Raw genomic sequence first — 23,694 nt, 5'->3', positions numbered from 1 at the left:
AAGGGATATCTAGATGTTTTAATTACGCAAAATGTATTACTACGTAATTATGATGTATTATAAAGTATTACTATGTAAAACAACTAAAGGCAAACGTCCCAATTAGGACGTTTTCTAGTCTTCACTTTTTGCGCGTTAATAACATAATATTTGTTTACTACAACATCAGTGGTCGATGTTCAAAATGACATTTTTTGACAATAACATAGATTTATCAAGCTCTTGACCAATGATAGCGCATCAATGTGCTGTCAAATGTTTTTGTTTAGCTTTTTTCCTATAATGTCCAACCATTGAGTATCTGTAAACCTCTATATTTTTTTACGATTACGTCACGTTATCTGTAAGTTTTATCTAATTGTTCAGATTATACAGAGTCTTTTGATACGCGATACTGCGGAAAAGAAGACGATACTAACACTAAATATATTTATTTATATTATTTTCTTCTCATTTTTAAGGTGCTCACAATGTCTCTGAAACGTGTACTGATCGTGAATAAAATGTTTCCCTCGGCTGGACTCGAATTATTAAAAAAGGAGTAAGTTTTTTTTTCATTTTAAAGATTTATTTTTATGTTTATTTCTACTCGTAACATAGTTGCTACATGAGTATATATTTCTTGTATACCTATTTAAAAATAAAATACCTATTGTATGTATAACTAATTATTTAAAATAAAGTATTTATTTATAACCGAAATATTTTTCTGAAGATGGCCTAAGTAGTTATTTTTACACAAAATCTGACATTAGCGATACTAAAAATTTTCTCAATTACTTACATTCACTACCAATTACGTTACTCGCACGTTATTAGAAACTTTAACTTAACGTTAATAAAAAGAAATTACGTAACGAAAATATTATTTTGTTCTTTAAAATAAAATTGATTAAAATTTCAGATTTGAAACAACAGTGTTACCAATTATGGATTACGAAGCAGACTGTTTGGCTACAATCAAAGCTAAGATTAGCGCTGGATTTGACGGTCTAATATGGAATACGAAACATCGCTTAACTGGGGAGATATTAGACTTAGCTGGTAATATTATTTAATTTCATTTTTTTCTTCTTATTTAACTTCTATAACTTTTGATCTTTTATCAATATAAACTTAAAGGATCCTTTGAAAATTGTATGCAATCTCATACCTTTATAATTTCTACCATTTACGAGTTTGGCTTTTAAATAATCTATACTAATATTATAAATGTGAAAGTAACTCTGTCTGTCGCTCTTTCACGAACAAACCGCTAAACAAAATTTCATGAAATTTGGTATGAAGCAAACTTGAACTCCAACAAAGTACATAGACAACCAATAACCGCGGGCAAGTACTAGAATTTAATATTTAGACGTATAATATACACGGAATATAATTGTGGACTGCCTCGTTACTATAGTTGCTTATGAGGCTAAAATATGACCGCAGCCTGGCAGTAAAAACATATCCGTCCGGATCAAGGGCGCAAAAGAGGTCACTCTTTTAAGTCGGGTCGAATTTCCGGAAAAGATCTTATTCTTAAGACTTAAATCTCCATTTATTTTGAAGCCTTCATAGGCAAAGAAGGAGTAACTGTTTGTTCATACATTTGAACAATACTATATCTATTGCACAGAAGAACTGACTCCAAATTGGCCACTGTGAACGAAACATTATCAGCGACCAATTATTATCATTTTCCAGGACCTCGTCTCAAAGCTGTAACCACTCACGCCTCTGGTATAGATCACATAGACACGGACGAACTGAAGAAACGCAATCTCCCCTTAGGAAACACACCGAGTTTTTTGGACAACGCAGTTGCTGATATCGCTGTCGGTCTCATGATTGGCGCTGCAAGACGCTTTAAAGAAGGCATTAAGGAACTTGAAGCGTAAGTATGAAAGTAGTATGTTTTACAGTTTAGAATCTTCAGCGCTGGTTAGTTAGCGCTTTGTGCTGCAATGTACTATTTCTATTTAAGAACATAGCTGAACTATTTGATTCACATATATATTTGGTTCTTGTCGGTAGAATCTCCTTTCCAAACCGGTGGTAGCTTCACTTAATTGTTAAATGACGATTCAAAAGTGCTTGCAAAAGCCTACTTGAATAAAGTTTATTTTGAGTTGATTTGACAAGGATTTTTTGGAAGATCAATTCATTATCTAGCACAAAAATATTTGTTCAAATCGTACATGAGGCCTATGCATCCAAGCAACAAACAATACCCTATTCTAGTCGGAGTAGAGAAACGCAAACCACTGATTTACATATTACATACGACTTCCTAATACCCCATATGCACTCCAAATAGTCCTCAATTAACATGTATATATTTATAGTATCACACTATTCCACTCAAGTAATTACATTGACTTTAAGTTCCAACACCAATTTAGCTGACATTCAAAACGCCATCTCTAAGACTTCGACCAATTCAAAATCAATGTTGTTTACTTGTTTTACTTTTCTCACGTCTTGTGATTGGAATAGGATATATGGTATGCTTTACTATTATATAATACTAGTGACAGTGGCGGATTTACCAATAGGCTAAGTAGACTAGAACCTAGGGCGGCAGATTTAGATGGGCGGCAAATTTAACCCAAATTTGTTTTTATCTTGCAGAAATAAAAAAAAATCATATCGGGAAATAATAACGAGAAAAGGTCAATGTAATTAGGACGATAGAACACAAATCATAAAATTGCAATTTCAGAATAAATGTAATTAATATGATTGTGAACTAAACCAACGCATTGAATTTCAAAAGTCAGTAGGGTGGCAAAAATTGAATAGCCTACTAGCAAATTTGTAAATCCGCCACTAACTAGTGACCCGCCCCAGTTTCGCACGGGTGATATGACATATCATATCAACCGTGCGAAACTGAGGTGTCATAACGCCTCAGTAGAAACTTCTAAAACTATCAGTGTTTCTTTACTTAATTGTCCATGTATAATATATAAAAACCTTCTTCTCGAATCACTCTATCTAATAAAAAAGCCACATCAAAATCCGCTGTGTAGTTTTAAAGATTTAAGCATACATAGGGGTAAGGGACAGATAAATCGACTTTCTTTTACACTACGTATTGATACTCATCACTTCATCTTCAGTAAGTATTTAATACTTTGGTACGCTTAGACAAATTGAAGTATTTTTTGTTATTTTAGCGGCGAATGGAAAGCGGGCGTGCAATGGAGACTTGGACAGGATATAGCAAATAGCACTGTTGGTATTGTGGGTTTGGGAGGTGTTGGGCAAGCCGTGGTCCGAAGATTAAAAGGCTTTGAGGTCGCTAAGTTTATATAATTATAGCGGACGCACAGATAAGAAAGAAGGTTAAAAAAAATACTTTTTTCCAATTTTCTTAATTCTATTAAGACGAAATATTCAATTTCAACTATTCTCTAGATAGTTAAGTCTAATCTGCCTAATTAGCAGCACAGAAAAAAAACAAATTTGGAATGTAAATAAAATGGAAGACCAGCTTTAGTTACATTTCGTGAAGAATTACAAACAAAGTTGATTGCTGATCTCGATACCAAATTTAAATGGACATAATTATTAATTTCGGATAATGATTAGATCTCAGCATTATAATAAATATTTGTACAGCTGACATAAATAGTACAACAAAGTATTCACTAGAAAATACTTTAGTTATCTATTTATCCTTCTTAGTAAACATATGATATCAATGTATTTTTCAGATACTTGGTACTTGGATATATAAGTCAGAGTGTTTTCCGATCAAATTTACTTGAAAAAAGCAAAAACGGTTAAAGGACTTTTGTCTAAAACATTGGTTATGTTATAAGCGAACACTGACCAACTTTAAAGCTCATTTCGGAAAAGCAGAATTTTGGCGCATTAGCCTTTCTTCCTTTTCACTGACGATTTTATTAACATTAAATGGAATTCCGGTACCATGGTTTTTTTATCCATTTGTATAAATTTCAGCGAAGGACTTGGGAGTTCGTCGTGTGCCATTTCCACAATTGTTAAAAGAGAGCGACTTCGTTATTCTTTGCTGTCCTCTCACAAATGAGACGAAACATATAATAAATGCTGAAAATCTAAGCATTATGAAGGAAACCTCCGTTCTTGTTAATATTGGGAGAGGAGGTACGTAAGATTGTATTCGTATTAAAAATGTGTATATATTTTTATAACTTGTTACATTTTATGACCCCAAACAAATGAGCATTTAAGAAACATTTTATTTTTAAGATTATTTAGTTAATCAATCAACAATATTTTTAACGATCAAATATTACTATATTTATAATTTTATAATATATGACAAAAGGGGAATAAAGATAAATAAACGACTTTAACACAAAATAATCGATGGTATTAAAGGACTCTTGTTATTTACGTTTTGAAGGACTGCAAGTTTATTAAAACTTTGATAATAAATTTAAGTAACACTTTAAGAGCTTTTGTTTTATAAACAAATTTAAATCAGAAATATATATCCTGTTCCAATTAAAATACAATTTATATTTAGCAAAAGGAAAGTAATGAAGTGTCTGACTAACTTATCGTCTGTAAATATACCATTACTGGGTATCTTTGAGGAGAAACTTTGGGGCTTATCACTCCAGTGCCTATTGATGGATTTACTTGTACTTCCAAATAATTTATATATTTACCCAAGGATTTAGATGTATGTCATACAAATATATATCGTTAAATATCAGTCATAGTGCTAATACTCATATGTTGTTAAGTTCTTTATACATAAAAACAATTTTATTCTAGGTCTTATAGATCAAGCAGCTTTGTACAATGCGTTGAAGAACGGGGATATATTTGCGGCCGGATTAGATGTCACGACGCCCGAACCGATAAACAAAGATGACCCAATAGTTTCTCTTCCTAATTGTTGTAAGTATATGATTAAGTATCAATGAGTTTGCCCTAGTCTGCTAGCGATCATATTCAAGATTTGATTTGAGCACGCAACTTATAAACCAAGAATTCACTTTCTTCATCATTGCGTAACAGTCAACATTCGATTAAAAGGCATGATTGATATGATACACATATGAAGCTGAGCATCAAGAGATTGTTTGATTTTAATATATAACTAACCTACAAATTACATGTCCAAAAAGATCTACAGTAAGCTGAATAACGTGGTCTGGACTGTTCTATTATTTTTCAGAAACGATCCTATAATCGAAAAGTCTCCTTAGCGCTACTATCCTTGAAGCTAGGAGCTAATAAATCTGCCAAAATATTTAAATTGATAAAATTTTATCAAGTTGACATAATTTTTAGGGCGGATATTATTTCTATATTTGGCCACCCCGAAAGAAAGCCGATACACATTTTTAACATTGTATCCCATGTTTTTTCGCATAGTCTAAGTCTACACAAATAGACAAGAGTTTTATCAGAAATTCAGTCCTTAAACGAATCATATCAATCAACATGACATATTACGTTCTGTTTGCGGAATCAATTAAAATTCGAATATTTTAAAACTTGATATTGATTACAAAATACTAATCGCTCAAGCCCGTTTATAATCTGTGCTAATTAAAGTAAAGTGCATATACATAATTACAAAGCACATGACCGATCTATTACAACTGGAAATAATAACAGTTTTTTTTTTTAAATGTTTCAGTTATCGTTCCACACTTGGGCAGTGCTACGATAGAAACCAGAAATGCCATGGCTAAAATATCTGCTGAGAATATACTGATGGCTCTTAAAGGAAAACCCATGATGTGTCCTATACCATTATGAAAAAAACACACAGTAAACTACATATTGATGAAGCAAAATATAAATACAAATCGTTAAAATAAATATTTTTTAAATTATTTAATTATATTAAGCTTATTTTGTGTTAAGTAATAAATAACGACACTACATAATTTTTTTATTTAAATCACATAGTTACGAGAAATTGCAACAAAATAATTGCAAAAATACTACAAAATTAATTGGCTGAATAGATTTACTCTCGCGTATCTAAACTAGGCCGTAAAAAAAGTATAAATTCTATCTATAACATTACATTCACCCACGCTCGATCTTGTTTCGGAACAAGTGTAGCGGCAACCTTGATTACATTCAGATCAGAAGACGAGAAGTCAGAACACAAGTAACGCGTCGAATGATAACAAGTGTTATCTAGAGTGATTGTTCTGCTGATTAAATAGTGTTACATAATTGTAATAATGCTATATGTATTCATTGTCACGGCAGTAGTCGGCGTGTTGTTACCGGCGCACAACGCATTAACAACAAATATGACAAAAAACCTTAAAGTTCTCGTGTCTTCGAACGACTATCCTTCCAGTGGGTTGGACGTACTTCGCGAACAGTATGTATTCATAACATTATTAACAATTCATTTAAACAATATATATCGATACAGTTTTATTAATATTACAATGTATGTACTTATAATATACATTAAAACTTTCGACAGACGTTCGATTATATTATCGGTTTATCGGTATAACCAATTAGTTTTGACTAATATCACCTTAGTAAATATAATAAGAAAAGATAATCAATATATTCCATACGGAAACATAATATAAACGAATTAGAAATTAAATACTCAGATCAAATAAATAAAAAATAACTATTTTAAATTATCGTTCAAATTATTTAATGTTCATAATAATAAACTCAACGAGAATTAGCCACATAGTATCTACATTAAAATCTAGATTAATGCAATCAAAAAATATTTTCAAGAAGGTTGAGGTTATAATATTTTCCTACCTTGAATTGTATAATTCTGGTAATTATTAACTTAAAGTTATACATATGTGAATAAATATGAGTACATACTCAGTTATTTCTGAGGTTAACCGCATTTATTTCTAATCTGAAACAATCGGCTCTCTTATCGTATTTGACACTTATTTTACAATCAAATCACAGATAAAATAGCCACAGTAGATCTACAATAAATAGTTAGATCATATTAAACAAAAATAAATAGATAGAAAGATCTTTATTTATTTAAACGATTTACTGTATCCATATTTACTATTTAAGAATATAAAAATAAAAAAAAATATTCTCTTACTAAAATCCTCAATAAATTTTCCTTCATCCATTATTAACTTATGAATATGCTAAAAATATTTTTAAGAAATACGTAGGGAATTGTACCAGTTCACAAAATACAACCATAGGAAAAAGTACTTCATAACATACAGTATGTTTATATTTGTTTCTATTTTGCAATCCATGGTCAGTCGTAATGACGCGATTGAGTGATTTTATGTATCTACAGATAAAAAATACTACTATGCTTTAAACCATAATTATTACCATCAAGTTTGCTATTTCAACTTTTGATTTTATTACAAATAATTGTTTGTTTTGATCAACTATAAATATAATCACATATGTAGGTATATTATCTAAGATTTTAAATTAACATGGTTATTTTGATTATTAAACTTATTCATTTCGGGATATTTACCATGTTTTTTATTTTTGTTCGGTGGAGCGATATTTCGACATTATCTACGAAAGTCTGTAGGTATATTGTCAAATATAAGTTATCTGTATATAAATAATAAATAAATATAAATATGAGACAACATCACGTACATTACTCTGATCCCAATGTCAGTAGCTAAAGCACTTGTGTTATGGAAAATCAGAAGTAACGACGGTACCACAAACACCCAGATCCAAGATAACAAAGAAAACTAATGATAATCTACCTTGACTCGGCCGGGAATCGAACCCGGGACCTCGGAGTGGCGTACCCATGAAAACCGGTGTACACACCACTCGACCACGGAGGTCGTCACTATGATATGAAGCTGTATACAAATCCAGTACAAATTTGCAACAACGTGACGAATTCTTTCGCTATAAGTTAACATAGACATAAGTTTGGTTAAAATTACGTCAATTGAAAATATTTTTACTATTTTAATTGCCCTAACGTCTTGGAAGGCTTAATTTTAAACTTGACCAACTTAACTGTTTAATTTTACTCACGATCTTAGTTGATTGAATATATATTTAAATAATATGATTACTTCATATCGTTTAAATTTAAATTAAACGTTTTTTAACATCCGCATATTTAAATATGTTTACAAACAACATAAACTTCCTCTAGTTTTAATATTTTTCTTTGATCTTAGTCCGATGAAGATTTATTTGAATTGAAATATAGCCAGAAACTCGTTATTGCAAATAAATAGATGCTTTTTATGGTCTTGGTTAGCAACAGAGCAAATAAGCCTGATGGTAGGTCACCACTGCCCATTAGCCTCATAAAATAAATTAACCATTCCTTACATCGCCAATGCGCCTTTAACCTACGGTACTAAGATGTTATGTCTCTTCACACTGACTCGCTCACCCTTTAAATCGAAACACATCAATAAAAGTACTGCTTCTTGCTGGTTGAATATATGGTGCGTGGGTGGTACCTTTCCCAACCTACCACCAAATAAGTGTAGATCAAAAACATAACGTATATGAATTGCAACAGTTTCACGGTGGTCCAGAGCCCATACTCCAATTTTGGGGAAGAAGGCGCTAATGAGAACAAGGCAGAACTGCTGAAACTAATACCTGGATCATCAGCACTGGTATGGATATCACATCATCCCATCACGAAGGAATTATTGGACAAAGCAGGTAATTTTGTAAAAACTGATTATTAGCTTTAACTAAACATAAAAAGGAAAGCATTGTCTTGCTTGAAAATGATTGTGCTTGTGCAGAAGTTATCATCAATTAATTGTAATACGCCAATTATGAGAGGAATGCTCTAATCTTGTGCGTTGATTTGCGTACCTTGACCCCTAATCCTGAGGGTAGGACTCTTTTCAGTAAAAGAGTAACGTAATCGAAAAAAAATTACCTTGGTAAGACCATAACTCAGAATCCTAATCTCAGAATCTGCCATCTGTGCGAATTGATAATAAGTTATCAATGATGTCTTTTATCATATATATATATCTTGTATTGAATAGTATGCTATTATTTTTTTAATGTATTTTTACAATTTATGAAATTAATTTTGAAGAGCTCCAGCCGTAGATGTACAAAAAAATAAAGAGGATTCTGGATTGCATTTTTGAAATTATAAATAAATAAATATGAGACAATATCACATACATTACTCTGATACCAATTTAAGTAGCTAAAGCACTTGTGTTATGGAAAATCAGAAGTAACGACGGTACCACAAACACCCAGACCCAAGACAACATAGAAAACTAATAATAATCTACATCGACTCAGCCGGGAATCGAACCCGAATTCATTTTAGAGTGCGTAAAAAAGTTACTGGCCACGTAAAAAGAGGCGCTATGGCACTATAAAAAAAAAACAAATGTAAATCTTGCGAAAAGACGTCATCAGTTTACAATGATATTAAATCTGTTGAATGAATGGGAAGTTTCGCGCGCAAAACACTAGCATATGCGAATAACGTAATCACGTTTTTTTTATCGTCTAAACGATCTTGTGTTGAGTAATATCCCCCAACGATAAATGTACATTACATACTTGTCAATTGATTAAGTTAAAAACACCTGCGGTATTTTATTATAGATATTATATAAAAGAATAGCTTGCCTCAGAATAGATTTATCGACTTTGCGGAGTTGGAAATTCGAATAATTATAATATTTCATATGAAATCTTTATTTCTCGTATTTAAACAATGATCGTGGAATTCTCTATTGTATTGACATTATCTATTGTAATAAAAATACTCACATAACATTAATTTATGTCACTATATTAATTTACTAATCGATACGTATATTATTTATCCGCTTATTGTATATAATTATATCCTTCTACCGCCCATCCACGAATCTAGCTCTCTTCTCCCCAGTCCGTTCAAAATCCACCGTCTTTTGTTTTTCTCGTGCCAGGCAGTGCCGGTCGCCGAACCACGCCAGGAGAGGAAGTGACGGGAGTCCCACAATACGGCCTCGATAACCGAATCAATAATTATACTAATAAATATTATTTCAAATAAAAACGTATATAAAGATTAAAGCCGTACTAAATATTATTATTATTTTAAGTATATTTAAAAAATCATGACACTATATTGTTTTAAAGATATTGTAAAGCAATATTATAGGGGGTATTACTTTATAAATAAAAACCCTAAGGGAAACGACCGCACAGATAATAAAAAGCCTGGAAGCCCTTTTTGTAAAATGTTTATAACATAATATTTATAACTTAACTCTAAAAATATACCGTGAAATTATGAGGAAAACCACAGCTTGATCCAGTTTGGAATAATATAACACTCTTATTATTCCAATGATAAATTTCTTGTTCTCATTGCGTCACGTACTTTGGTGTTAACACTTCGTCTGTAAATATTTAACACCAAAGCCGTCTGGATATGTTCTATTACACTAAATATGGGTGTTTCGCACCACACCATGATTGAGACACTTTATAAAAATCTAATTAACAATTTGTGAGATATATATAAAAACTTTCATTAATCAATGTTTGATCATCGTCTGCAAAAGACACCTGTAAATACAGCTTATCAAAAATATCACTTTATTTTTAGTATAGAAAATACCATACGAAATCCTTTAGTTTTGCTCCGCATAATAAATATAAATAAATTTGCATATATTTTATATAGCGACGCAATACCGAAACCCAATTTGTTTTCAAATTTCATTAGTCAGTTACTCAATAAATGTCTACTGCGATATATAGTGTAATATTTCCAAGGTCCTCAACTGAAGATCGTGAGCACTGCTTCCGCTGGCTACAACCACTGCAACGTGCCAGAACTAAAGGCCCGTGGGATCAAACTATCGAACACCCCCAATGTCCTCAGCTCGGCTGTAGCTGAAATCGCTGTTGCACTCATCCTAGGAGCAGCTAGACGATTCACCGAGAACCTAGACCAAGTTCGAAGGTACATATAATTAAGACGTTATCTCAACTCAAAAAATGTTGCTCTCTAATAAAAGGTTCAATGCTAAAAAGTCTACCAAATAACTTTAGGAAGTATAGAACATAATAACTAAAGAAGAAATAGAAGATTAAGTTATACGTTATTATTAAAGAAAAACTGTTTAAAACCAAATTATGTAAAATATGACATTAAATACTAGATAATAATACACGCACAGGAAGTAGCTCGATGTACGATACATAACATGGAAATGTACCGTTAACAAAAAAATGTTTTTTTGTTATTTTTTTTTCAATATATTTTTTAGTAAAAACTAAATAATTTAAGTCGTGATTGTTTTTTAAACACAAGATGATCCCTTACGGCTTCCCTTTTTTCATCGGATGCACGAAACCCTAAAACTAACTGTACTTTTTTAAAGTCGTCAATTTTTTTCGAGCCCAGTAAAAAAACCTACATAGCGTAAATATTCTCTGCCTGACAAATAACAAAAAGTTTTAATTAATTAAGCTGTCATTTTTTTTTAACTTTTTACCAATTAATTATCTCAAAGGGGTGAATGGGAGAATGGCTTCGACAAGGTATTGGGGCAAGACGTTAGGGGCAGTACCGTGGGCATCGTAGGCCTCGGCGGCATCGGACAAGCTACCGTCAAGAGGCTGTCCGGGTTTGAAGTCGGCAAGTTCCTTTACACTGGCCATAGAGAAAAGCCTGAAGGTAAGTTGATAAGTACTTACGTACTTTTATAGAAATATTTTAAATTAATACAAATTGATTAGAACACGTACATCTCAACCGATGTTTGCCTTTTTAAATATCCCTGAATATTCATGTGCCTACTTTTGTTTACGTTTGAAATTCTGAAACCAGCATGTATCTTATTTCAATGACATTCATTACATGTAAATCCACCATTGAAGCAGCATGATTAAATTACCTCCAAATCTTCTCTAAATGGAGAGGAAGCGTTAGCAGAGCTTATATTTATAGGCTGTTATCATCAATGGTAAATTGAACCAGACCCCTTTCAAAGTGACTGACGTCAACATAAAAACTAATTTGTCTAGCGAAGTATTGAGAGGTATACAAAAACATATCCCCTTTTTTTTACATAATCACTTTGTCTTCCAGCTTTCCAGTATTTATTTCAATACTTACTTATTTTGAATAAAAAATAGCTAGTTTTTAAATGCATACTTAGCTTATTTCTAGCTGTTAAAATTGATAACAGAACACAGCTAATCTTTTGCAGCGAAAGCCCTCAACGCGGAGTTCACATCGCTTGATAACCTGCTAGAACAGAGTGATTTCATCGTGCTAGCGGTGCCCCTAACTGACGAAACCCGTCACATGATCAACAGCACCACCCTCGGAAAAATGAAGAAGAACGCCATTCTCGTCAACGTTGGACGTGGGGGTAAAAATACATACATACAGAAAAAAAACAAAAGATATACCGACTACTTGTATAGTATACCCAGGGCCGTATTTAGGGGAGGGCAACCGGGGCAACTGCCCTAGGACCTCCACATTAGTGGGGGGCCACAGTTTTCAGCACGTTAACAAATACCGAGATATAGTCAAATAATAATAATGTTATTATTTAATATTTTAAAAGTTACCGATACAAATAAATAAAGCATAGCTACTGATTGAAATAAAAAAAGTAATTCATTCATGATAATATAATTATTAGGTTGTTCACGCTTCTGTTTGTCTAGGGCCCCCACTGCTTTGTGGCCCGGGGGCCTCCAGACCTTTAAATCCGGCTCTAAGTATACCCTATGATTCAATAAATTACTTTTAAATCAAATTGAAGCTACAAAAATCGATCCAATTTTATTATTATTAACTATTTTGTCCTAATTTTTTACTAAAATCGACACTATATCGGTACTATAATATTATAGCAGCACTATTTTCGTTGACTTAGGGAAAAGTATATATAAAGATGAAATTTAACAACTATATTGCATCATCTTACTTTAATCATAGATACATACACAAAAATGTTAAAAAACTTAAGGATTATTTATACATTAAAATCGGATAACAAGCTTGGATAAAATGCTGTAATTTAGTATAATATAAATTAATTAAATAAAAATTGAAAATTGCACAGATTTGGTGGACCAAGAGGCTTTGTATGAAGCTTTGAAGAACAAGGACATTTATGCAGCAGGACTTGATGTCACCACACCAGAGCCTCTGCCGAAGGATCACAAATTATTAACACTGCCTAATTTATGTAAGAACAAAGAAATATACAAAAGTTTCTTTTGCATCTCTTTCAAATTTATGGGAAATTTCACTTTCAATAGACTTTATATAACACATGATATACATTAAACAATTTCTATTTTTAGTTGTCCTGCCTCACATTGGAAGTGCTACTCTGCGTACAAGAAGCGACATGGCTGTGCTTGCATCCAACAATGTAGTAAATGCTCTCACCGGGAAACCTTTAATTACTCCAGTCCTGCCTTGATTTAATTGAATAAATCCATATATGTACTTAAAAATGTAACAAAAAATGGTCAGGGGACTTAAATTTTATTAAATCTTTACTAATAATATGTACTGCCTTTGTACATTTTTGTCTATGATGTATTAAAATTACAGTAATTTAAATAAGTTTTGAATATGGAATAAATAATTGTTTTTTTTTAATTGTTTCAAAATTAACTAATTATTAATATAACATGAGATTAAATATTCTTTAACAATTATATCATTTCATTTACCCTTTAATTTGAATAATATCACCTTTTACATTTTTTTTTATTTACTATCAATAGAATGTCCCAAGAATCCATTAAATATACATAAATTATTCTAAAATGATTCAAAATAAATAAATAGACCAACAGCATATATATATTTTATTTACATTAAAGCAATATCCAAATATAAGCTGATACTATTATAAGTATAAATTTAAATATGTTATTGTTCTTAAAGAATACATGCATTTTATTTGTATTTTTAAACTGGCTTTATTTGACTTATATAAAAAAAAAATCTTTAGTATTAAACTGAAAAACTTAAAACAAATTGATCAACTCAAAACCAATTTCAACACAACATTTTTCTATATGCATTCTATAAAATTTTAACAGAGTTTAAAATGAAACTTGACTTTACATAAATTGATTAGCTAACTGTAGAAAAGTAGGAATAAATTAAAAATATAATTACAATCATGGAGCATCCGCCACAATAGTTCCTAAATCCTTCAAAAAAGGTTCTATTTGACTTTCCAGGGACAATATGTGGCCAGTGTTACAATTATCACTGCCAATAAATGTTATCACTAGTGGCAGCTTATTCATTTGTATCACCTAAAATAAATGAAAACTCTTTCAATCATAACTCACTTTCATCTGCAGCTTTTCCATTATCTGTGTATATAATTTTATAAAGATTTATATACTTAACAGGGGATTAAAATAACTATAAAAGACATTAAACCAGTAAAAGTAAATATAAGTTTTTTAATTAGTTACAACTAAAAACTAGTTTTTGGGAATACTGATAATACTGATAGCTGCATAGATGTGTGTCTTATGTATGTCAACCACCACACATTGGACTCCAAAACCTTATACTCAACAAGGTGAATGTTTTTGCCCAGCGGGAGATGTACAGATAGACTATGCATTTCATCAGTAAAAAGGAAGAAGCAAGAAGTTAAGTTAGTGTTTCTTTATTTTCACTGATAATAAGTATAAGACGCAAGACTTAACATACATTTAAAAAATAATAGTTTTAATAGAAATAATTTATATTTTCATCATACCTGGTAGCTAGAATACATTGATATAACAGTTTTATTTCTGCCAAGTCCAAGTTTACTAGCTTGATCTGTTGCCATACCGAATGTGGATATAAAATTAGGTCTCAATGCTAATTGAGGAGCCTTTTCTGTTACAGATCTTACAACCGGAACACCATCACGATCAGTAATTAAGATGCAATGAAGACCGTTTACCCTGTGCGAACAAGACAATAATATTAAAATAAATAAAACAAATAGAAATATATAAAAATCGTATAGAACGTACTTTTCAAGTAAATGGTTTAAATATTTCCTTAAATCGTCAACCATTTCTCTATTTGTATTTTTTTATTAAAAACAAAGGTAAAGAAACACAACAACAAATCTGTGAATCAGCTGTCAGTTGTCACTGCCATTTTTTAATGTTATTTATCATCTCTAGCTGCAGGCGCAAAAGATTCTGCCAAGTGGTAATGTCACTCATTATGATCATAGAGACATGTAGGAGATTTTTCGGAGTTAATAATGCAACAAAATATCTATTTAATTATATATTATAGTGCAACCATGTAAATAATTACATTATATATACCTTACTGAAATAAATATTATATGTACTTATTTATTTACAAACTATATAAATATTAATTAAGACGATTTTTGTCGAAATCTCGAAATCTCATCGCATATGTAAAATTGGACTTATATGACGGAATACAAATGTACGCTCGTCTTAATGTACTCTTTGTGTACGCTAATACTCTGTGGTCTATATCTATAGTCAAAACTCAAAATGGAAGGTTCGAATTGACAAGTTTGTGATTTTCGTAATTTTATTTTTGGATTCACAAATGTTAATATATCCTTTGAATTTAAAAAGGTGTTTCTATTATAAACGGCAGACTGAAGTTTATAATAAACATAAAAAACAAAGTGAAAAATCAACATTTAAGGTGTCGCAACTGGTCGAAAAATAGCTCTGGTATGATGATAACAAAAGATATAAAAATTCAGCCTTGTCTCGTTATGTGCTCTTTTTCGTCACATGTGTACCGTAGGGATTAACGAGTCATGAATATTCGCAGCCGTGAAAGTTCAGTGATGTACACGTAACTGTATGAAAAAGAGATTTTAAGGTTTATGACGTCACTAGAGTGAAAAGACAATAAAATTTCGGGTTTCGTATACGATGTTTGTTAGTTTTTTTCAGTGAGTGCAAGTATATTTTTGTTAATACAGTGAAAGGCGAGTTCACGGTGCAGAGGAGGTCTTCCGCGAGGATGGGCGGCGATGTCTGCCCCCTCCGATAGCGCTACGAGCCCTTCACCATGTGCGTGCACCAACATATCGCTTATGCAATTGTTTCATGAACTGAAACAAAAGTTTCCCGGCGTTCCCGATCATGTTGTGTCCAACACAATCGAACTGTACTGTCACGACAAGAAAGCTTGTGAGACACATCTCCATAAAGAAGTCAAGGCCTCCCTAACACATGCGTATCATGCTTCTTCCTCGGCTGCAGCTCGTCAGCTCAATGAGCTCAAAGTTAATCCACCGATCAAGTGTCGCAACCAACCTATCATAAAACATGAAGCTGTTAAATGTACAGCTATTAAGTCTCTAACTTGCCAAGGTCCGCAAAAAGCTGTGATCAGCACGAGCTCTGAAACAGAAGAAGAGAAGCCACTAAAGTTAAACACTGATGCGAACCAAAATGTTGTTGAAAATAATAATGATGACAAAGTAAATAATATTTCATCTCCAGTCACCATTATCAACATTGATAACTGCTATGCAAAGTATAATGCTGAGTCCCCAAGTGATTTGGAATTGACAAATGATAAGGCAGATAAGCAAAGTACATTTCAGGAGTGTAAACAACTGGAGCAAGCCATTGATTCTGAACAACCTGAGAGCACAAATTATAAAATATTAAAGAGCACTAAAATCAAAGCTAATTTAAATGAGAGATTAGACGCTTCAAAAGAAGTTAAAGAAAAGAAAACAATCAAGAAAGATTCACCAGTTAAACCACCGCAGGAGAAGCCCCAAAGACCTAACACACTAAACTTTGTCAAGCCAAATCCAGACATTGCATTTACAGATCATTTAAAACAGCCTGAAGCTGAGTCCTGTAGAACAGTTTCCCCTGCACCATCAATTCAAAAACCAGAGAATAAAGAACAAAAATCTGGGAACTACAGACTAGATAGAGGATACCCTCTCAACTGGTCCGTTAATGTAAATTGTCATATGGACCTTAGTCGTGCATACTCTGATGGTGATTACGATAGCCCAAGAGCTATAACATCTGTTAATTTAACAGTTTGTACTCCAACTTCAAACATGGCTAGTCCTGTAAGGGATACAAGAGAAGAAGATGGCGCATTTGAAGGTCATGTGACGGTAACTGTCAGTCCTAGCACGACAAGACCACCGAGGCGTCGTGCTCCACCACCTCCAATGCAGAAATCTCACTTGGAGTCTCCCAGACCTAGCAGGGCTGCTCCAGAACCGCCAGGTCTATCGCATGGTATGTTTTTTTTATATATTAAATTAGATTACATAAACATAGAAAGTGTTCTCTGCTTATTTTTAACAAGACTGCTGGTCCTAGATGATGATTATGTAGGAATTATTTATTTCTGATGAATAAATGATAATGGGGCATTTAATTCATCTAAAGCCTTTAAATCTACTTTAGATTTAAATTAAAAGTGCTACTTACTAAAAACAATAGAGAACCTTATGAATAAAACAAGCCAAATATATTTCCATGACCTAGTGCTGGGGTCAACAACAATGACAACAACATATTTTGTTATTAGAATAGCAATAATGGACATTATTTTAAATAACATTTACCCTTTTTGTTGTTATTAGAAATATGAAAGTCATTTTCAAGCTCAAGCTTCCAATTTTTTCCAAATGTTTAAATCTGCTTTATATTCTACTCAAAAATGTCCAATGGCCCTATTACTACCTAAAGATTTTAGTCTTAAGTAAAGTAAGGCAGGTCTAAAAAATCATTTATATTATTTTGTGTTCTGTAGAGAGATAAGAATAATGCTGAAAGAGTTTTCACTATGTCTATCATTAGAGCAAATAGATAATGTCTGTATCAAATATCATTTGCAGTTATCAACTCCACTTTTTGAAACAAAATGTTAGTCATAATTGTCACATTATCAACATAGGCATAACTTAACATATTAAAACAATTTCATACACATTTATATAGAGTAGGTAGCATATATTTAATGTAGAATTGAAAAAAAAATTGTTTTAAATGATTGAAAATTAATAAATAATTGATTATTTTCGATCGTCATTTATCCTGGGTGTCACAAGCCAGTGATCGGAGTAAATAATTCTTCGCACATTTCGACACCGTCCATTTTCTACAAAAATTTCATTGAGTTGAAATCTTAAATGTTTGGCTATGCTGATAATTGCTATCTCCATTTTAACGAGGATCATGGATTAATAGCAATATTATTTATATTTAGACGTCGAAAATATGAACATGTCTCTGATATTTAAAGGACTTTTAAAAAAGAGAAAGTCCTCAATTTTTTCTCCTTATATATTCTAATGGGCCATACTTTTTTTATCCACATAGTTAGCCTGAAAAGATCCCATTTCAGTTTTGCATAGATGGTATAATTACTGTCAAAATTACGCAATGGAACTCGTATTTTTACGTATGTCTTATGTTGATGTCGTAGGGTTTATTTATTTACGTATATGTATTTACACATCATGATTATATTTTATATTTCAGACCGTTCTTTGATTGACCGACAAAAGGAACGTCTATCTCGATTAGCTTCTGCCGTAGCCCAAGAAAAAGGTCGCCTCGCGCAGCTTAATCGGGAGACTCAGATCCTCGCTGCACCACCACCGACGCCAAGCGCAGCGCAGAGGCTCAAAGATTACGTGGAAAGGCTACGGGATGAGTGCGATACATTAGCTAAGCGATTAGAAATGGATGGTCATGGTATGTGTCATATACCTAATCAACTTAAAGTAATCTCAGAAAACCTTTCTCCTAAACATAGCATTATATAACACTGATCATTTATTTTATTAAGAAGTTTCTGCTAACAATTATGGATGTTTCAATCTTAAGTAAGATTTATTTTATATGTAATTATGAAATGATATTTTGGTTTTTCAGTGTAAAAATAATTCATTTTATTTTTTTTATTAGCTCGTGTTATGCCCGTTGCAGAGGCAGATGACACAAGCAACTTCTACAGCAACATCTACACGGGTCAGCGCCAGCCCACGTCGTGGCAGTGCCATATGTGCACCTTCCGCAACCACCCACTGCTTGACAAGTGCGAAGAGTGTGATATGCCGCGGATATTCGTAGGTACGTCCCCAGCTACCACTCACGACTCGGGTTTTGGCTCCTTTCGCGATAGAAACAGGAGGGGTGCAAACCGACCGACCACAGATGTGGCCGATGCACCGATCTCCCATGTAGTCGGTGACTACAGAGCAGTGAATGTTTGAAAGTTTACCATATGCCTTGAAAAGTGCCTTTGATATACGAGTGTTCGTTTTTTCAGTGTTTAACCAGACTTAAGTGTTATTTCTAAATGAAGAATACTAAACAGTATTGTGCAATTTTAACCTAGCATGTGGCATGACCACTTTATTGAAGGACATGCCAATAATGGACTGTTACTGACATTGGCATCTCCTTTGCGGTTTGCTATTCATACCCAATGTTCCTGTTTGATATCAGACATTGAATTTTTGCATGTGTGTTCTTTATATACTTTGTAATTTTATTAACCTTTTAAAGTTAGAGAGATTTATATGTATATAGAGTTTTTAATTAGTTACCGAGTTAAAATGTATAAGCGGTAATATGTCAGAGTAGTAGTATCTTAATTTCAAAATAACAATTAAGATATTTGGTGGCTGTAAGGATGATATATGAATATAAAAGAATTTAAATAAATTATACATGGAAATCATAATGCTTTATAGAATGGTGCACAAGATTTTAAATTTTTTCTTGTTGACATGAATTATCCCTAAATAAGAGCTATGATTTTGTGTTAAAAATTAAGGAAAAAAATTTTAATCAACATTTTAAAGAGAAATAAAATGAACTATAAAAAAACTTAGTATCAAAATCGATATATTTAATGTGATGATAGTTTTAATTAAAATATTGAATTTTATTAGGTGGAATTGTATATTTTCTTGTTATTTTAGTTGTCATTGTTAAGTTATGATACTATACGGTAGGAATATTTATTGTTTAATCTATATATTTTCTAGGCTGGTTGAAATTACATCACCTATTTATAATCTGGTCACATCTTGAGGCATCACAAGATCTCATAAGAATATTATAATACTAAAACTAGAAGCACCTTGCCAAAAATAATACATTAATATATTATTTTTTAAATTTTATATCGTCGGGACTTACTAGCCATATGTTAATATTAATGTTTGCTCAATTTGCCGTTTGCTCAGATTGCTATAAAATTTATTGCCTAATGATTTATCAGGGTTATCATTTGGTTAGTTTATAAAAGGCAGTTTTCTTAACCTTATGATAAAAAAAAGTACAGTGCTTAAATTATTGGATTATAAAATATGAATAATAACATTAATATCATAATTTTTGAAAATTATTAGTGATTTAAAATATAAGGCTTCTGGCACTTATTGATATCACTTAAGTCTTTTTGAATATTAAGTGTAATTTAAATCACAAATCACTTATCTAAGTAATCACAGTATTAACATTTATTACCGAATTAAACTGTGATAATAATCAGAACAGGCGTAATAAATATTCTAAAACATACATAAATAATTAAATATACAGATACTTATTTAGTGAATTACAATGTTAAGTATTTAACTTGTGGTATCTAATTTTCTCTACATTTTTTTTTGTCTATATTCAAATGGTTATATAAGTTTTTAATTCTAGTAGACATATGTATATAAATGAGATTGCAATAATTTTACATTGTAGAATGATTGTTGACTGTATTGACTTAATTATACTTAATAAATTAAATATGTGATCAACATTTGGTTATTGAAGAAGAATAAAATGTTAAAAATATCAATGTTTATTTTTTTAGAAATGAATTGGTTATTTGCTAAATATTTAGATTGATATAATATTAGAGGTAAAACAGATAATGGGCAACTGTCTAGTGTATAGCCTAATTTTACTCTCCGGCTTGATACTGGACATAATAATAGGTAAACACTGCAATGAGGACTGAAATATCAATATGAGATTTTTTTAAATCAAATATTTTTTCAGTGCAGTTGACCACCATCAAAATACATCACCTTTACTTTGATGATTGATGGTTGGCTGTAGTGTAACCTGACTATATTATTATTTATCTGTTATGTATTTTTTTTTCACTATGGCCATTCCAAAGAATGTATGATTTTTCTAAATGATTGTAATATACAAAAATAAATATATAAAAGCTATATATTTATAACGTGCTTCTAATGCTTTACTTTAAAATTTATTTTTGATTGATTTTTTTTTTAATTTTGCAAGCTATAATTTCCGAGTGTTATAAAAGTTTTTGGTACTCCCACTGTAACATATTTGATCTACAGATCTCTATTTTTTTAATGAAAAAAGACAAAAACCGCCTTATGGTAAGTTATTTTTCATCTGTTATTAATTTTATAACTTCATGTTTGTTGCCGTGTTGTCGTTGGTTTTGCTTCCGTATCCGTTGTGTAAGTTATATTAAAATTCACATTAACATTAATACCTAGTATGTTCCTTGTACAGTGTAATATTTGAGTTTTGTTTTATTTTTTACGCAGTTCGAGCACCAGATGGAATCACAGTTCATTTAATGCCTGGTCGTCGGAGTGAGTATATTAGTATTATTAATTAAGGGGCTGTAAATAAATGTAAATTGATGACTTATTGATAATGTTTTGTAATGTATCGCACTCAGTACATCAGGAATTTGTAAATATTTAGTTAAATTAAAACGGGGGTGAATTGGCTAATTGAAATTCGACTTTTTTTTTCCAGAAATAGTGCGGTCGTGGGTATTATGAAATGCAGCCTTGTCAATGAAATGTATTTTTAAGATAAGACCTCTATCTTAAGTGCAGTAGCAATAAAATAAAAAACTATCTGTGATATTCGCATTTGGTAGTCTAATTTTTAGTTGAGGATTTTTGATTTGCACATTCCAAAATAAACGGTTATAGGTTCTTTCGTTGATAGTATTAGGAACTGCGTGGAACGTTACTTACGAGTGGACTTGAGGACCTTGTCGTGACTAATATTGTCCTTATTTTCGTTTTTCTCTTATACTTTCCTATTCTCACTGAGTGCTATGTTGTACCAAATGCGAATAACTTAATGTTATTTTCATTTAAACACTGCTGCACTTAAGGTGGATAGGGAATTTATGTTAACATGTACTTAACTACATTATGTAAATGTAGTCATTATAATGGATGTGTTATGAGTAATAATTATATGAAACTAAAAAAGGAATTCGAACGATTCTTTATTAATGTTTGTAAACTTTTTTATTAAAGTTCAGTGAAATTACTTCGAAAATATGAACGCATCCCCTATGTGATCTTATCATTATCAGTCATAAGTCGTTATAAAGAAAATCTAGACGCCGATCAAAAAATATCAAACATGATATTAATTAGCAGATTAAATTTTTCGTCGTGAAATTGACACGAATCACGTTGTTTCTAAGCATACAAATATGAATGAATATAAGATTCCGTAGAATTTCCAAAAAATTGGAAACATGCCTGTTACTTTCTAATTATATGATCTATAATACAAGTAAATATCCATTTTGTATTTACATCGATCACAATTTCTTTATTTTACCCATCATAAAATTATAAGGAGCTCCGGAGTTTCTGCGGAGTTTGTACCGCATATTTTAATTTACAAAAAAAATACCATACCCCGCAACAATTTAAAAAGCACAATATAAAAAAAAATATAAAAACAAGTAAGGTTTGGAAAATGGAAATGATAAATGAAAGAACAATTATTGTGTAGGTAAAAGGATCAAACGCGGTGGAAATTTGAAGCAAGCAAAGGTCAGACTAACTTGAAACTTAGCGCCATCGTTAAGTCAAAAATTTTGGAATAGGTTAAAAATACAATAGACTAAAAATATATTTAAAAGAACTGTCAATTTCTTATGGAAATTAATGACAACAGCTTTGCCTGCAAATTTCCACTTTGTACTTCTTATTTTCATCATAAAAGATATACACATTATTGTTAAAGTGAATGGTATCATCCAGTGTTACTAAACATAATAACTCTTGTAGATGGTAATACGAAAGAAATAATAGCGCTGAAAACCTTACTTCAATTGAAACATATCATTAAAAATATGTTGCAATATAAAAATTTAAATTTATTTAATTGTTAATAACCTGCAGATTTACTCCAAATGAAGACTTGTGTTCTCCCATAGGAATCCATGTTAATTAGAGGAAGAAATAAAATTACTATAAATGCCTGTATTTCTCCCACAGTGTAGTAGTGTAATATAATTATTTTGATATACTGCTATTTTTTGGGTTATTTTCGAGATACTGAACAATATTTTCAAAAAAGTTTTTGCTATTGTACCCACAAATAAAAATCTCAAGAGCTATTTAAATCTTAGCACAAATCCGCCAGATGTGTATTTCTACATTATTAAACATGCAAGACTTTAAAAAGTAGAATTCTACAATTTTAATAACTTTGTAAAAGCTATGAATGTATAGTCTGTTTCATTTTTAGTAATAGTTATGGTGTAGTAAAAAAAAACAACCACATCAATTGAACCTATACGTAATGTACTTCATAGAATGCATTATTATTCAATCTGTGAAGTACATTACATGCTTTTTAAATTAGTATATACACTTCTCATACAATCATTATCAACATATGAAATAGTATTTTGACAATTGCTTTATAGACAATTTATTG

The 23,694-nt window shown here is 31.4% G+C and overlaps 3 protein-coding genes and 1 pseudogene across 5 annotated transcripts; 3 read left to right on the top strand and 1 right to left on the bottom strand.

Moving 5' to 3' along the window:
- Positions 1-382: 382 nt before the first annotated feature.
- Positions 383-5,793, top strand: LOC124537015 (annotated as a pseudogene).
- Positions 5,794-6,054: 261 nt separating this feature from the next.
- Positions 6,055-13,456, top strand: LOC124536915 (glyoxylate reductase/hydroxypyruvate reductase-like). Its single transcript, XM_047113582.1, has 7 exons — positions 6,055-6,337; positions 8,492-8,640; positions 10,726-10,915; positions 11,469-11,632; positions 12,168-12,332; positions 13,038-13,163; positions 13,282-13,456. Exons 1-7 carry the CDS (start codon positions 6,192-6,194, stop codon positions 13,401-13,403), a joined length of 1,062 nt encoding a protein of 353 aa, XP_046969538.1. The 5' UTR covers positions 6,055-6,191; the 3' UTR covers positions 13,404-13,456.
- A 324-nt stretch (positions 13,457-13,780) lies between these two features.
- On the bottom strand, positions 13,781-15,142 carry LOC124536784 (ragulator complex protein LAMTOR3 homolog). The gene is made up of 3 exons (XM_047113378.1): positions 14,980-15,142; positions 14,715-14,907; positions 13,781-14,256 (listed from the first exon to the last, which is right to left on the bottom strand). Exons 1-3 carry the CDS (start codon positions 15,021-15,023, stop codon positions 14,116-14,118), a joined length of 378 nt encoding a protein of 125 aa, XP_046969334.1. The 5' UTR covers positions 15,024-15,142; the 3' UTR covers positions 13,781-14,115.
- A 320-nt stretch (positions 15,143-15,462) lies between these two features.
- LOC124536704 lies at positions 15,463-20,265 on the top strand. Of its 3 annotated transcripts, XM_047113269.1 has the most exons (4): positions 15,463-15,675; positions 15,933-17,226; positions 18,478-18,693; positions 18,907-20,265. In XM_047113269.1, exons 2-4 carry the CDS (start codon positions 15,984-15,986, stop codon positions 19,212-19,214), a joined length of 1,767 nt encoding a protein of 588 aa, XP_046969225.1. In that variant the 5' UTR covers positions 15,463-15,675; positions 15,933-15,983; the 3' UTR covers positions 19,215-20,265. The 3 variants fall into 3 exon arrangements, with proteins under 3 accessions (XP_046969225.1, XP_046969226.1, XP_046969224.1); XM_047113270.1 differs by having other exon boundaries at positions 15,463-17,226; positions 18,928-20,265; XM_047113268.1 differs by having other exon boundaries at positions 15,463-17,226.
- The last annotated feature ends 3,429 nt before the right edge of the window (positions 20,266-23,694 follow it).

This window comes from Vanessa cardui, chromosome 17, assembly GCF_905220365.1.
Source record: "Vanessa cardui chromosome 17, ilVanCard2.1, whole genome shotgun sequence".
NCBI classification, from domain to species: Eukaryota; Metazoa; Arthropoda; class Insecta; order Lepidoptera; family Nymphalidae; genus Vanessa; species Vanessa cardui.
This window is presented reverse-complemented; position numbering and strand designations above follow the sequence as displayed.